Raw genomic sequence first — 13,227 nt, 5'->3', positions numbered from 1 at the left:
ACCTCTTTTGAACTTGTGAACGCGACACCAGAAAATGCATATCTATCCACCACAAGAGTGACTCCGCTACGCAGTTTCTCTTTTATTAGTGGACTGTAAAACAGGAAACAAAAGAATTAAAATACATAGGCGTCATCTTAAGGAAATCATAACTGCAGGTTGTGAGTTTGTGCACAGACATTCTGAACATCTAGGGAAGCTCACTGATGGACACCTGCTCTGGTGCAGATGTGCATATTTCTTTTTCTAATGCAAAACCCAAAAACATTATTACCGTACTAAAGTCAGAAAGGCTAGGGACACACGGTAATTGGTGTAACTGATTTTCAGGAGTGCTCCAACTTTTTTCTCTGTGTAGAATATGTTAATTGTGAGGGATTGGAAAAAAAAGTACTTGTATATTAGAAAGGTGCTTGATGTCATTCGCAACAATTCAGCTTTAGTTAAATGTTTTTTTGTTCTTGGGAAAATCCCTTTGACTCACTAGATCTTGGAATAAATAACAATTTCCACAATTGGATGTGTACGCTTGCATCCCCCCCTACACAGGAGCTGTGGTATGATCAGACCATGTTCCTGTACGGTCAGACACAGCCATTACACATTTATAAGATTATCTCAGCACAGGAACATTTTTTTTTTTTCTAAAACATCCCATTTTGGAAATTATTTTTATTCCAAGATCTATTGATTAAAATGTACTTTGTGGTGCAACCCCTTTAATGAGGACAAACCAACTTCATCACACTGTATGTTGTCAGGAGTAAATTGCATAACCATGTAAAGCAGAATACAGCTGCCCCATTATGCATACGTGTGCAAAAATACGAAACTTTCCCACAACTACCTTTTCTAACAGTGATTGTGATTTAGCAGAGGAGGTGAAGTCAGATGAACGTACTAAAATTTAATCCACAATGTGTTATAAATTATAGTGAAAATCTACACCATGAGCAACTTGGGCTGCCCAAATCTAATAACTTAAAAATTTGGCTGCATTTTAACCACTCTCCATTATTACTTAAAAATGACAAACAAAAACCAAAAACCAATTCAATCGTACACATGTTCCCAGCGATTGGCAGAAAACAGCAGATGAACCGTATGATCTTCAATGTTACTTTTTTTCTCAAGGTAGGAACCAACAAGTCGACCAATTTCAGTTGTTCGCTCTAAAAACAAGACACAGAATTACTGCTCAGAGCATGCACAAAGGGCAGATATAGCTGCAGTCTGCAATAATTAGTTTTTAGATTTCCTGTTATGTAGTGTATATTCTCTTCCTCGTTTCAGTCTCCTCATGTAATGTGGACAGGCTGCTGTCTACACTGGGCCGGTCTACTCAATCATACACTACATGATGTTTTATTATAAATTAGTGCTGTTTTTATCACTGATTTAAACAATTTGTGTTGGAAAAATTGCAATTAACTTGCAGATTGATAATCTATTATTAATCAAACAGATTTACAGCAACATCTTGTGCAGACACGGTTCTCTGACATTTAAGCCACCCAGAATCCTCCCTGAAGACTCTGAGGAATCTGTCACCCCTTTTTTCGAATATGAGCTGCCGGCACCGCCATCAGGGGCTTATCTACAGCATTCTGTAACGCTGTAGATAAGCCCCCGATGTAAACTGAAAGAAAAAAAAAAAAAAAAAAAAAAGAAAAGGTACTGTCACACTAAGCGATATCGCTAGCAATATCGCTATAACTTGTGACGTTATAGCGATATTGCTAGCGATATCGCTGTGTGTGATACTTACCCCCGACCGGCTCCCCCGCTGCTGATCGCGCGAGAACGTCCTGGACTGTTTCTCGTCATCAGCTTCCTGCTGTGACGACGAGCGACGCGTGGAGCCGGGCGGGAGGACGCAGGATCGCCTGGTGTGACAGGTAAGTAGCGACCCCCGTCCCCAGCGATGTCGCTGGTGAGATCTGCCTGTGTGGCAGCTCACTAGCGACCACTTAGCGATGTACCAGCGATCCTGACCGCGTCATATCGCTGGTACATCGCTAAGTGTGACAGTACCTTTAGATTACACTCACCGGGGGGAGGGCGGTCCGGTAGGTGTTGCGGTCCGATGCCTCCCATCTTCATACGATGCCATCCTCTTCTTTCCGTCCTGTCATGGCTCCTGCGCACTGCTCTGACTTGTTGGCAGTGCGCAGGCACCGGGAGAGGTCCGGTACCTGCGCACTGCAGTATTCTGCTCTGCCCTCAGCAGGGCAGAGCGGCGTGCCTGCGCCAGAGCCACGACAGGCAGCAAAGAAGAGGACGTCACCGTTAGAAGATGGGAGGCGCCGGACCAGACCGCGACACCCATCGGACCGGACCGCAACCCGGTGAGTATAATCTAACTTTTTTTTTTTAATCTTTCAGGTTACATCGGGGGCTTATCTACAGCATTACAGAATGATGTAGATAAGCCCCTGATGGCGGTCCGGCAGCTCATATTTGAAAAAAGGGGTGACAGATTCCCTTTAAATCCCTCCTCACTGCACTTGTAGACTGAGGAAAATCTGGGGGATGGGGACTTTAGTTCTAGTGATAAGTGGAGGCCTAATGGTATGAACCCCAGGAACCAGACAAGCTTCTTCTATCCTGTAGTGTATATTGTGCATCTGCTCCACTCCTGAGGCCAAGGAACAGTATACAAACCGTATACTATGATGTATGCAGGGAATCATTACCATTACATATACAAGGTTTCCATGTGTTATTTAAGACATACAGGACATATAATAGGGGTGAGTGAATTTGTTAAAAGTGAAATTAATTTGCCTCAAGTTTTCAAAAAAAAAATAAATAAATAATTTTCACTTTGCCGCTTGCCTGTCATCTGAAATTCTCTTTGGTCTTCTCTCTGCACCAATATGTTGTATAAAAAGGTGTGGGGTGCACCAAACAATAAATGGGTTCTATGAGGGTGCAAAAGCCTTGCATGGAGTGAACCATAAAATGTAAGAGAAAAAAGACTAAGCAAAGAATGGCCTGCACACCAATTAAATCTGATAACACATAATAACCGTAGAAAAATGCTTTATTGGAAAACACAACACACGTATTAAAAAGGACAAAGGAAGCAGGGCTGTGGAGTCGGAGTCGTGGAGTCGGTGCTCATTTTGGTGGAGTCGGAGTTGGAGTCGGTATAAAATGGACCGACTCCTAAAATATATAATAAATTGGGTACAGTAATTCAATGCAGGATGTGCTGAATATTTTTTCATAGGAGTTTGGGAAAGTTATGAAATGTCCTATAAATGGCTGTTCTATTCCTGATCTAAGGCTACATTCACACACAGCGTTTTTCCTGTGTTTTTTGAGGATACGTTTTTCAGCTGCAAAAGCTGATCATCTTTTTAAAAAACCGCATCACCTGAAAGGTTTTTGAGCTCATAGATAATGTTTTCAATAGCAAAAGCAGATTAGAAATCTGCTCTATCCATTTATCCATATCTGTCTATCCATATCGTATCTGTACCAAAAAGAATGAAAACCGGGTAGTACACGAATATATATTCTGTTCTATCTAAATATCTTGATTATTGGATCATAAAAATGATTAAATGTCTGAGGTTCACATTGTACTACAATAAATTTTTCATAGAATCATAGAATCGTAGAGTTGGAAGGGACCTCCTGGGCCATCTGATCCAACCCCCTGCTCAAAGCAGGATTCGCTAAATCATCCCAGTTAGATGTCTGTCCAGCCTCTGTTTGAAGACTTCCATTGAAGGAGAACTCACCACTTCTCGTGGCAGCCTGTTCCACTCATTGATCACTCTAACTGTCAAAAAGTTTTTTTTCACTTAAATATAAGCAATATGTGTGGGAGTCGGAGTCGTGGAGTCGGTGTAAGGGAAATTGAGGAGTCGGAGTCGCAGGTTTGGCTTACCGACTCTGAAAGGAAGTCCATGTAACACCCCCGCATGTAATAATCACATACAGCCATAATAGGTTGTAGCTGTATGTGATTATTACATGCGGGGGTGTTACATGGACTTCCTTTGTCCTTTTTAATTGTTTAATACTCGTGTTGTGTTTTCCAATAAAGCATTTTTCTACGGTTATTATGTGTTATCAGATTTAATTGGTGTGCAAGCCATTCTTTGCTTGGTCTTTTTTCTCTTACATTTCTCTCTGCACCAAGGCATCATACAACATGATGGCGCGTGTGGTGACATGAGTGACCAGAAGCGATCACTAGCCCTAGGTCTTACACCCTACATTTACTACAATCTGGGCACTGATAATAGAATAAGGCACATTCCACTCCCAGAACTGCTGCAAGACGGATTACTCCCAAACGTGAATGTCAGCAGCTCCGCTCCTCCCGAATACCTCTCCATTCCCAGTAACCCCTCGTGGGGATGACACGCACCGGCAGTGGTCACTCGGTGGGGTATAATAACCCTACAGCACTCGCCCTCCACCAATTACAGACACCAGGGGACCACCCAGACCCCAATATAACAACCACCACTCAGAGACTCCTCACCACAGCAAGGAGAGGAGCAGCAGAATAAGCCATGGGGGAGGGGGGGTCCAGCACTGGAAACCATGGCTGCTTCATGTACAAACAGCGCCACCGACGAGCCCAGGCCGTGTCTGGTACTGCAGCCGAGCCCTGCTGGAACACAGTCACATCCTGTGGGCGCCTCCCAGTGAGCGGGCACAGGGGCTCCTACCTGGGAAGCGCATGCCCTCGGCCTGGTAACCGTTCTCCTTCAGCGCCTCCACCAGTCTTCGGGCCTGGGAGCTCTTTCCCGCCCTGTCCGCACCCTCTAGGACAATGAGAGCGCCGCGGCGTGCAGCCATTTTCCGGTCACTGTCAGGCCCTGTCCCTTCACAATTCCCGCACACACTCGTGAGCCAATGAGAAGTGGCCCTACTTGGCGCGCTCCAATGATCTCACAGAGTGAGCAGGCCGCACTAACCCCTGTGCAACAGTTATCAGCCAATAGGAACTGCGCACTGCCCTAACAACGCACCAATCACCAAGGTGAACGGCTCCTAGAGAGGGCGGGTTCTAAGGGAAGGAGAAATCCCGGCCCCATCCCCTTGCACAGAGCGCGGGCAGTCTACCCTAATGAATATTAAATAGGCTGGCAGCCAATCCGAGTCGCCGGAAGCGCACTGCTCATGAATAATCTAGCAAGTCGCTGAGCGGGATTCAGATCTGAGGAAGGAAACGCTCGCACTTTGCTAACATGGCGACTGCGATGTACCTCGAACACTACCTGGACAGTGAGTACGGGTGCGGGGCAGGAGAACGGGCTGAGTACACGGGTGTGTTAGTGCGTTACGTGAGGGAGAACTGGGGGTTAATAAGAATCCACCGAGCGGGTGATTAAAAGTGCGTCACCGCCTTGCGGGCGCGCACTCCTTGCAGACAGTGGTGCGTGATGACGTATGTTTTTGAACAAGTAAAACTTTATTAAAAGTGTTTAGTGTCAATTACTGCGCCACTGTTCTGTATTGGCTAGGTCATAGCCACAGGCTGCGGTGCTACACGGGTCCTTTGTGTACGCCATTATCATCAGCTGGTAGCGGCTCCCTTGTGGCCGTTATGGGGTACTGCAGCTCCGCTCCTCTTACTGTGCCAGCTGCTGACCTGCAGTACTTGAGAACGGCCACAACTAGGTGAGTGGCGCTGTTGTGCTCTGACTCTCTAGGAGTAAGCATCAGTTTAATTTCATTCATCAATAATACACATGATTATAAGCAACTCTGTAATATCTCTGATCAGAGAACTCTGCTTCTTCCTCCGCCAGGACCGATCAGTCATTATCAAAAGTCTCCATTCTGGGATCAAATCTGTATTTAGTGAAGACAGATTACATCACTGAGAGAGGAGATGGCAGTCGATGTTGATAAGATTATTTCTAGATGAGGGGGAAGGGCTAGAGGCAGAGCTCCTCCTTCCTCCCCATCTACATAGAATTTTATCAGCACCAACTACCATCTGTGTGATCAATCAGAAGCATCTGACTCCACCTCCCCTCATCTAGATCACCATGATCATCGCTTGTGTTGATGAATAGTTCCACTACACCAAGACTATTACACTAATCCTATCTGATACAAGAGCTAATTACCCCCACACCATGACCAGACCACATACTACCACCACATAGTGACCGAATAATACCACCATACTGATCAGTAACAAACCACAGTGCTAATGTACCCACCAGTGACACTACACACAGGAGCTCTATGTACAGCACAGGTACATTCAGTGACACATTCAAATGAAGGAATTCATTTTTGCTTTTCTTCATGTGGAACAGACCACTAGGAGTAGTTTGTGCCACGATCTCTGCAGACAGTAACCCGCATATCTATAACTGTTCACTTCTATAGTAGGCTCCACACTTTTTACACCATTCATTAGCACTGCCCTGGTTCCCTGCGCAGCGACCGTACCTCCATTTTGTCCCCCCCCCATAGAAGCATGATCCACAAAAATAAATTACAGTAGTGTTGTCTCTGCTTGTGACCCCCTCACAGTAGTAGCCATTGCAGCACTCTGCGCCACTATACATTTCAAGTGAATGTGCATCTGAGGACAAAAATCTAGCTGAAATAGGCATCAGCAAGCACCCATGTGCCCAGTTGTTACCATCCTCAGCGGCGCGCCATTCTCTTTCTCCATGGGCCCAGTTGTCACTATCCTCTTCCTCATTGGGCACCCTTTCTCCATGGGCCCAGATGTCACTGTCCTCTTCCTCATTGGGCACCCTTTCTCCATGGGCCCAGATGTCACTGTCCTCTTCCTCATTGGGCACCCTTTCTCCATGGGCCCAGATGTCACTGTCCTCTTCCTCATTGGGCACCCTTTCTCCATGGGCCCAGATGTCACTGTCCTCTTCCTCATTGGGCACCCTTTCTCCATGGGCCCAGATGTCACTGTCCTCTTCCTCATTGGGCACCCTTTCTCCATGGGCCCAGATGTCACTGTCCTCTTCCTCATTGGGCACCCTTTCTCCATGGGCCCTGTTGTCACTGTCCTCTTCCTCATTGGGCACCCTTTCTCCATGGGCCCTGTTGTCACTGTCCTCTTCCTCAGTGGGCACCCTTTCTCCATGGGCCCAGTTGTCACTGTCCTCTTCCTCAGTGGGCACCCTTTCTCCATGGGCCCAGTTGTCACTGTCCTCTTCCTCATTGGGCCCCCTTTCTCCATGGGCCCAGTTGTCACTGTCCTCTTCCTCAGTGGGCACCCTTTCTCCATGGGCCCAGTTGTCACTGTCCTCTTCCTCAGTGGGCACCCTTTCTCCATGGGCCCAGTTGTCACTGTCCTCTTCCTCAGTGGGCACCCTTTCTCCATGGGCCCAGTTGTGGTTGTCTTCTTCCTCAGCGGGCACCCTTTCTCCATGGGCCCAGTTGTGGTTGTCTTCTTCCTCAGCGGGCACCCTTTCTCCATGGGCCCAGTTGTGGTTGTCTTCTTCCTCAGCGGGCACCCTTTCTCCATGGGCCCAGTTGTGGTTGTCTTCTTCCTCAGCGGGCACCCTTTCTCCATGGGCCCAGTTGTGGTTGTCTTCTTCCTCAGCGGGCACCCTTTCTCCATGGGCCCAGTTGTGGTTGTCTTCTTCCTCAGCGGGCACCCTTTCTCCATGGGCCCAGTTGTCACTGTCCCCTTCCTCAGTGGGCACCCTTTCTCCATGGGCCCAGTTGTGGTTGTCTTCTTCCTCAGCGGGCACCCTTTCTCCATGGGCCCAGTTGTGGTTGTCTTCTTCCTCAGCGGGCCCCCTTTCTCCATGGGCCCAGTTGTTGCCGTCCTCTTCCTCAGTGGTTGTTGTCAGTGATGCATGTGCACTACATTTCCTTTATACACCTATACATCACTATTATCCAATCCACTTCTTATCCACACGATTAGTGACAAATGCTCTGTATATTTACATGCTGGTAACTCAATGAAAAGCCACAATTATTATCTGGACACGAGGGCCCAAAACATTAAACCACCAATGAAATGACTATAATTAAGTAGAAACTTCCAATCGGCTGAGGGCTGTGTGTGTTATCATAGCTATGTCGGCAACATTACTTCCGAATTTACTGCTTCCACCTAGTGCAATTCTTTGCAGTGTCAGACTCTTGGGAGAATAATGCCACCTTAGGGTATGTTCACATGGTGGTTTTTTGCCATCTTGCTTTTTTATGCATTTTCAATTAAATTGCGTTAAAGAAAGAACTGTGCAAAATTGCTGCAATAAATGACATATGGATTAAAAAAAAAAAAAAAAAAATCACCATGTGACGGAGATTTTATAAATGTCATTCTGCTGCACAAATGCTACATGTGAACGAGCCTTTAGCGGTGGAAACGATACTACAATATCCACAGTGCGCAGGGTCACTATGAAGCATAGGGTAGCATGATGCGGCCTCTAGTGGTCAAAATAAATATTACAACTGTAAGGCAGTGGTAGCACCATATGCAGTGAAGAGGCAGTGACCCAAAAAGTTCAAACACAAAAGTCCCTTTAATGTGTTTCCTCACAGCATTAAAGTCCAGTTCCCACAAGTGCAAATAATATTAGTGTTCAGTTCACACCAGTCAATAATTCTACATAGTACATGGCTTTGTATCACAGTCCCTACACATGCCGGAGTTCACCTTGTTCAGTTTCCATGGGTGACTGCACGCCGTGCCAATGTCTCTCTCTTACAGCCTCCTTTAGTCTGCAGTCACGACACACACTAGTCCTCCTCTGACTAGTTCCCGTGGGTGTCCTGCACCGCTGTATCACAGTCTCTACTCACAGCTGTACACAGACCTTGACATCCTCCTGTCTGCAGCTGTGGCACAGGAGAGTCTACCTCCTGCCACACGACCTGTCCACATCCGTGACCAGTCATCGTCGACGGCAGCACCACTGCGTACGCTATGGGTTGCCAGGCCTCACTCTGGCCCTGGCACCCCTGAGACTCACTAAGACCTCACTAACCCTTTCCTGAAGGGTTTTTAACATAGCAACCTGTGGCTTTCAGCCACATGGAAAACCTGGGTCCGGAATGGAACAGACTGCACAAACTACTATCCTGCAGTCTACTTCAAATACAACATCCAGAGCAGGTTTTCCCTACCTCTGTCTTGGAGACTAACATGTCCTAGACTAACACTTTTATTATCAGTTTGCATTGCAGTTACAGCTACGCCCGTGACTGCCATGCACACCTTTGGCCTTCATACGCCTCCGTGCATATCCTGGGGAGACAACGCAGCGACCCCTACCTGTTACATGGGTCACTGCTTCACCATTGCAATCCCAGCTACGACTGTGACCGCAGTGCATTCCCATAACCTCAATATGCCTCTGTGTGTATGCTGGGGGAAGCACACAGCGCCCCCTAGCTGTAAAGGGTCACTGCCTCACACAACATATATTTAAACCAGTCACCTAATAGCTCTTTCGGGATAATATAACCATACATGAGATTAATTCATTATTACACTGTCCCTCATTTAGTCGTTAATACTTCAGATTACTTGGGTGTATTTAAAAAACAAAACCCTATATTATATTTGTTGCCTCAAGGCAACCAGTACAGACTCAACAAACACACTGTCAACCATAGCCCCAACTAAAGTGTCATATAACTTTTCGTGAATTTGACAGATGGGCGTACTCGCGCCCGGTCTCACCCATGTTCTTCCCATAGCTGGCTGGGACTGATGTGAAGACACATTAATAGTGGCAATATTTCTGTTCAGCTTCCGAAATACTACCCCTTATGAAGGTGTAACCAGAGATCTGTTGTTAATGGTGTAATGGATTTGCTTCTTAGTCCCCTAATTCTTAGTGAAGTACTGATTGTAGACCTCCCTTTAGTAGCAGCCGCTCCACCACCCCGTGGTGGGAGGATGGAAGTGGGGGTCCTCTTACTAATGTAAGGTACATTTGTGTTTTCACAATTAGATTTTTCTGAAATATATAATTTTATCTAAAACTGAATGGTAATGAAGTTGGATATTTGCACTAAGGCTGGTGTTTGCCAGAAGCGACTGTATCCAGTTTTTCAGTAGCTTAATGGCTGTGATTGGTTACACACTGGAACATGACATCATCAGTGGTTCTGCGGGTTCCGTCCATACGTAAGCAAAATTTTCCTAGAAGTCAAACTTTTTTTATTAATAAAACTTTTTTTTTTTTGTAAAGGTATAGAAAATTTACCATGTGAACTCCAAAGAAATTTTCAACTTATGAGCGATCTAGATCAGAGGACAGAAGGTAAGTTCTTTATATTTCATTTAAAGGTGTTGTCCAGGCTTATGATATTGGTGAATACCTTGCCTTGAAATCTTTAATCCCGCACCCCAACCGGAAATAAGATTTTAATGAAAAATAATTACATTTTGCAGCAATTTAAAGGGAATCTGTCACCTATTTTTTTTCGTATATAAGATGCGGCCCCCGATGTAACCTGAAAGAGAAGAAAAACAAGTTTTTTCCTACGCCTCATTGGGGGACACGGAGACAGTGGGTGTTATGCTGCTGGCCACTAGGCGGACACTAAGTAAACCAGAAAAAAGTTAGCTCCTCCCCTGCAGTATACACCCTCTCGCTGGCTGCGATTTCTCCAGTTCTTTGCTTAGTATCTGTAGGAGGCACTTGGGTCTGGTTTCAGACCCCACTGTTTTTATTTTATTTTTGAATTTTCTGTAAATTTTTATTTTTTAATTAACGGAGTGAAGGGGGCGACTGTTCCTTTCTACGGCTCGCTCTCCCCCGAACCAACAACAGGCAAGCACGTGGAGTATACCTCCCCGTACACTTTCCTGCGACAAATGGGGCTGATTCCTCTGACGATGGTTCCCTTACGGTCGGTAATCCACGGATAGGAGGGCAAGCACAACAGGACGTAGCACAGGAGTGCATGGAGAAGGACTTGAGCAGCGCTTTTTCGGATGCCCTGAACCAGACCAAGAGCTCTCCATCCCCCTACCACAGGGTGGATCGATTGAGCATACCCCTTTAAGACCTCCTCCAGCTCTGCTACATCGCCCGGAGGATGAGACAAGAAGACCCCGGACAACGACGACCTGCCTGAGCACTGGAGTGGAGGTATGGGGTCGGGTCCTGCGGTGGTGCCCCGGCGCTCCATCGCGGCGGCCCCGGCGCTCGGGTAGGCCAAAAATTTAGTCCCCGGCTTTTCCGGCCTGCTAGGCCGCAATATAAACTAGCGCCGCCCTCTCTCCACCCCCGGCGCATACCTGCTCTGTACAGCCGGATACTGGGTGACACCACAAGGCCACCGTTTTTTCCTCCCGGGGGACTCAGCACAGGACCGGGTAAGCTGCATCTGCCTTCAGATTAATGCTTAACCCCTTCACGGCACATTCCCTGCAGCTGCAGACACTCTGCCGTTAACCCTTTCAGGAGCGCTATGCCTCAATCTAAGGAGGCTAAACGGGCTGTTAAAAAGGCACACTGAGTTTTTTACTGTGTGTACCACTTGCAAGTCTGCCTTACCCAGTGCACAGACTAATCCGTTATACACGGACTGCGCCCTGACCTGCGCTCTAATGTCCCTCGCCGCCGCTGCTGATGGGCCTCCCGCGTTTAGTAACCCTGACTGGGCTGCGCCCCTGTCACGGTCGGTGGAGTCTCTGACCCAGGCAGAAAGCGTCCTTACCTCCCGCGGAGGGCTCTAGCGTCGGCCGGGAACAGTCCCCCAGCAGGGACCATACTCGTCCAAGGGACGGTCAGCGCCTCAGCAACTCCTGTCTCTCGCTCGCCCTCTCCTGAGGTTCACAGCCAGCACGGCTCAGAATTCGAATCTGACACGTCAGCCCCTTAGAATCCCCCAACTGATCAAGAGTCGCTTGATTCTCTTATATAATCAGTCAACAGGATTCTGAGGTTGGATGAAGAAAATATTCCCACTCCGGCACACTCTGGGTCATTTAAGGGAACCTAGCGTGTGCGCACGTTATTTACTAGCCGTCCAGTAACATAGGGATCGGCCACATGAGCGGTTCACAGGGCAAAAGTCTACTCAGGCTAAATACCCTTTTCATCCAGACCTAATTTGGGATTGGTTACAGTCCCCTCCGGTGGACCCTCCTGTATCGCGTCTTGCTTCTAAAATGCTCCTATCTGTTTCTGAGGGTTCATTAGTCAGAAGCCCCTCCAATTGTCAAATTGACTACCTTGCCCGTTCAGTTTTTTTGAAGCTTCAAGAGCAGCGTTTTCTTCCATCTCTCGAGGCAATTTGGGTCACTAAGGCAGTGGCCGCTTGAGTAGAAGTCTTGATTACTTCCTTCCAAGGCACCAATCATCCTCCGGAGGCAACCACTGTCGCCAGGCAGATAATTCACGCAGCTGTCTTTGTAGTAGACGCTTCTTTTGATGCCGCCAATTGCGCGGCTCAAACTGCCGCTAATGTGATCTCCATTAGAAGACCCCTATGGCTCCGCGGCTGGCGGGCGGATGCCACACCTAATAGATCGTTGTCTCCTCTCCCATTTCAAACGAGTCGTTGTTTTGGAGAGAAACTGGACCAACTCATTTCCAATACTACCGGGGGAAAAAGTAAATTCCTTCCTCAACAATAGGGGCTGTTCGGCTGTTTCGCAACCAACAGCCGATCCGTTTTCGATCTTCTCGCAACAATTCCGGTTGGTCCTTCTCTTCCGGATCAGGCCGGTCCCCGCGCGGAGACAGAGGCTCGCAGGTCTCATACAGATCTAACTGCTCTTGGAAACCCAGGCCTAGGGCTTCTGGATCTAGGGGAGCCAAATCTCATAGATCTACCCAATGGCGACAAGTGGGTCAGGGAGCTGGTATCCTCCGGATACGAGACAGAGAATTTTCTTCTCCCCCTCCAACTCTGTTTTCCAGGGCGTCCACCTGGCAGCACCATGGAGGACGTCCTCCTCCTCCTTACAGGGACAGGAAAGCACACGAGAGGTTAAAAGGCCATGTCCCACCCCCTTTCCCTCAGTGTTTTTCCTGTCCCTGCACGGAGGGACACACGAGAGCTTACCGGAGGGGCTCAGGGGATCGTGCGGCCAGTCCAATCCTTCCCCTGTCAAGAGGTCCCGGGGCCGAAACTCCCCGATGGGGAGTCCCTCGGCTCCAAAGGCCAGGAGCAGGACGACGCTCCTGGAGGGAGCCGTTCCTCCCGGTGGGGGGCTCTCGGCTCCAGGACGGGTCGGCTCCCCGCAGGCGGCTGGCCGAGCGGGCGCCGACAGAAGAGGGCGCAATC

General features: G+C 47.8%; 2 protein-coding genes across 3 annotated transcripts in view; one reads left to right on the top strand and one right to left on the bottom strand.

The window, feature by feature from the left end:
- The window catches only part of DTYMK (deoxythymidylate kinase), a 31,467-nt gene extending 26,526 nt beyond the window's left edge, over positions 1–4,941 (bottom strand). The window contains exons 1-3 of one of the 2 annotated variants that reach the window (XM_073581178.1): positions 4,695–4,941; positions 1,064–1,172; positions 3–93 (exon numbers count right to left, since the gene is read on the bottom strand). In XM_073581178.1, the coding sequence (XP_073437279.1) occupies positions 3–93; positions 1,064–1,172; positions 4,695–4,824 (330 nt within the window). In that variant the 5' untranslated portion in view covers positions 4,825–4,941. Of the gene's footprint in view, positions 1–2; positions 94–1,063; positions 1,173–4,504; positions 4,634–4,694 lie in introns of those variants that run through there. The other variant, XM_073581179.1, reaches the window with a different exon arrangement.
- Positions 4,942–5,097: 156 nt separating this feature from the next.
- The window catches only part of ING5 (inhibitor of growth family member 5), a 32,036-nt gene continuing 23,906 nt past the window's right edge, over positions 5,098–13,227 (top strand). The window contains exons 1-2 of the mRNA XM_073581177.1: positions 5,098–5,253; positions 10,176–10,247. Coding sequence (XP_073437278.1) covers positions 5,217–5,253; positions 10,176–10,247 — 109 coding nt within the window. The 5' untranslated portion in view covers positions 5,098–5,216. The remainder of the gene's footprint in view (positions 5,254–10,175; positions 10,248–13,227) is intronic.

The sequence above is a fragment of the Dendrobates tinctorius genome, unplaced genomic scaffold (assembly GCF_039654945.1).
Source record: "Dendrobates tinctorius isolate UK_male_01 unplaced genomic scaffold, ASM3965494v1 ptg000069l, whole genome shotgun sequence".
NCBI lineage: Eukaryota > Metazoa > Chordata > Amphibia > Anura > Dendrobatidae > Dendrobates > Dendrobates tinctorius.
This window is presented reverse-complemented; position numbering and strand designations above follow the sequence as displayed.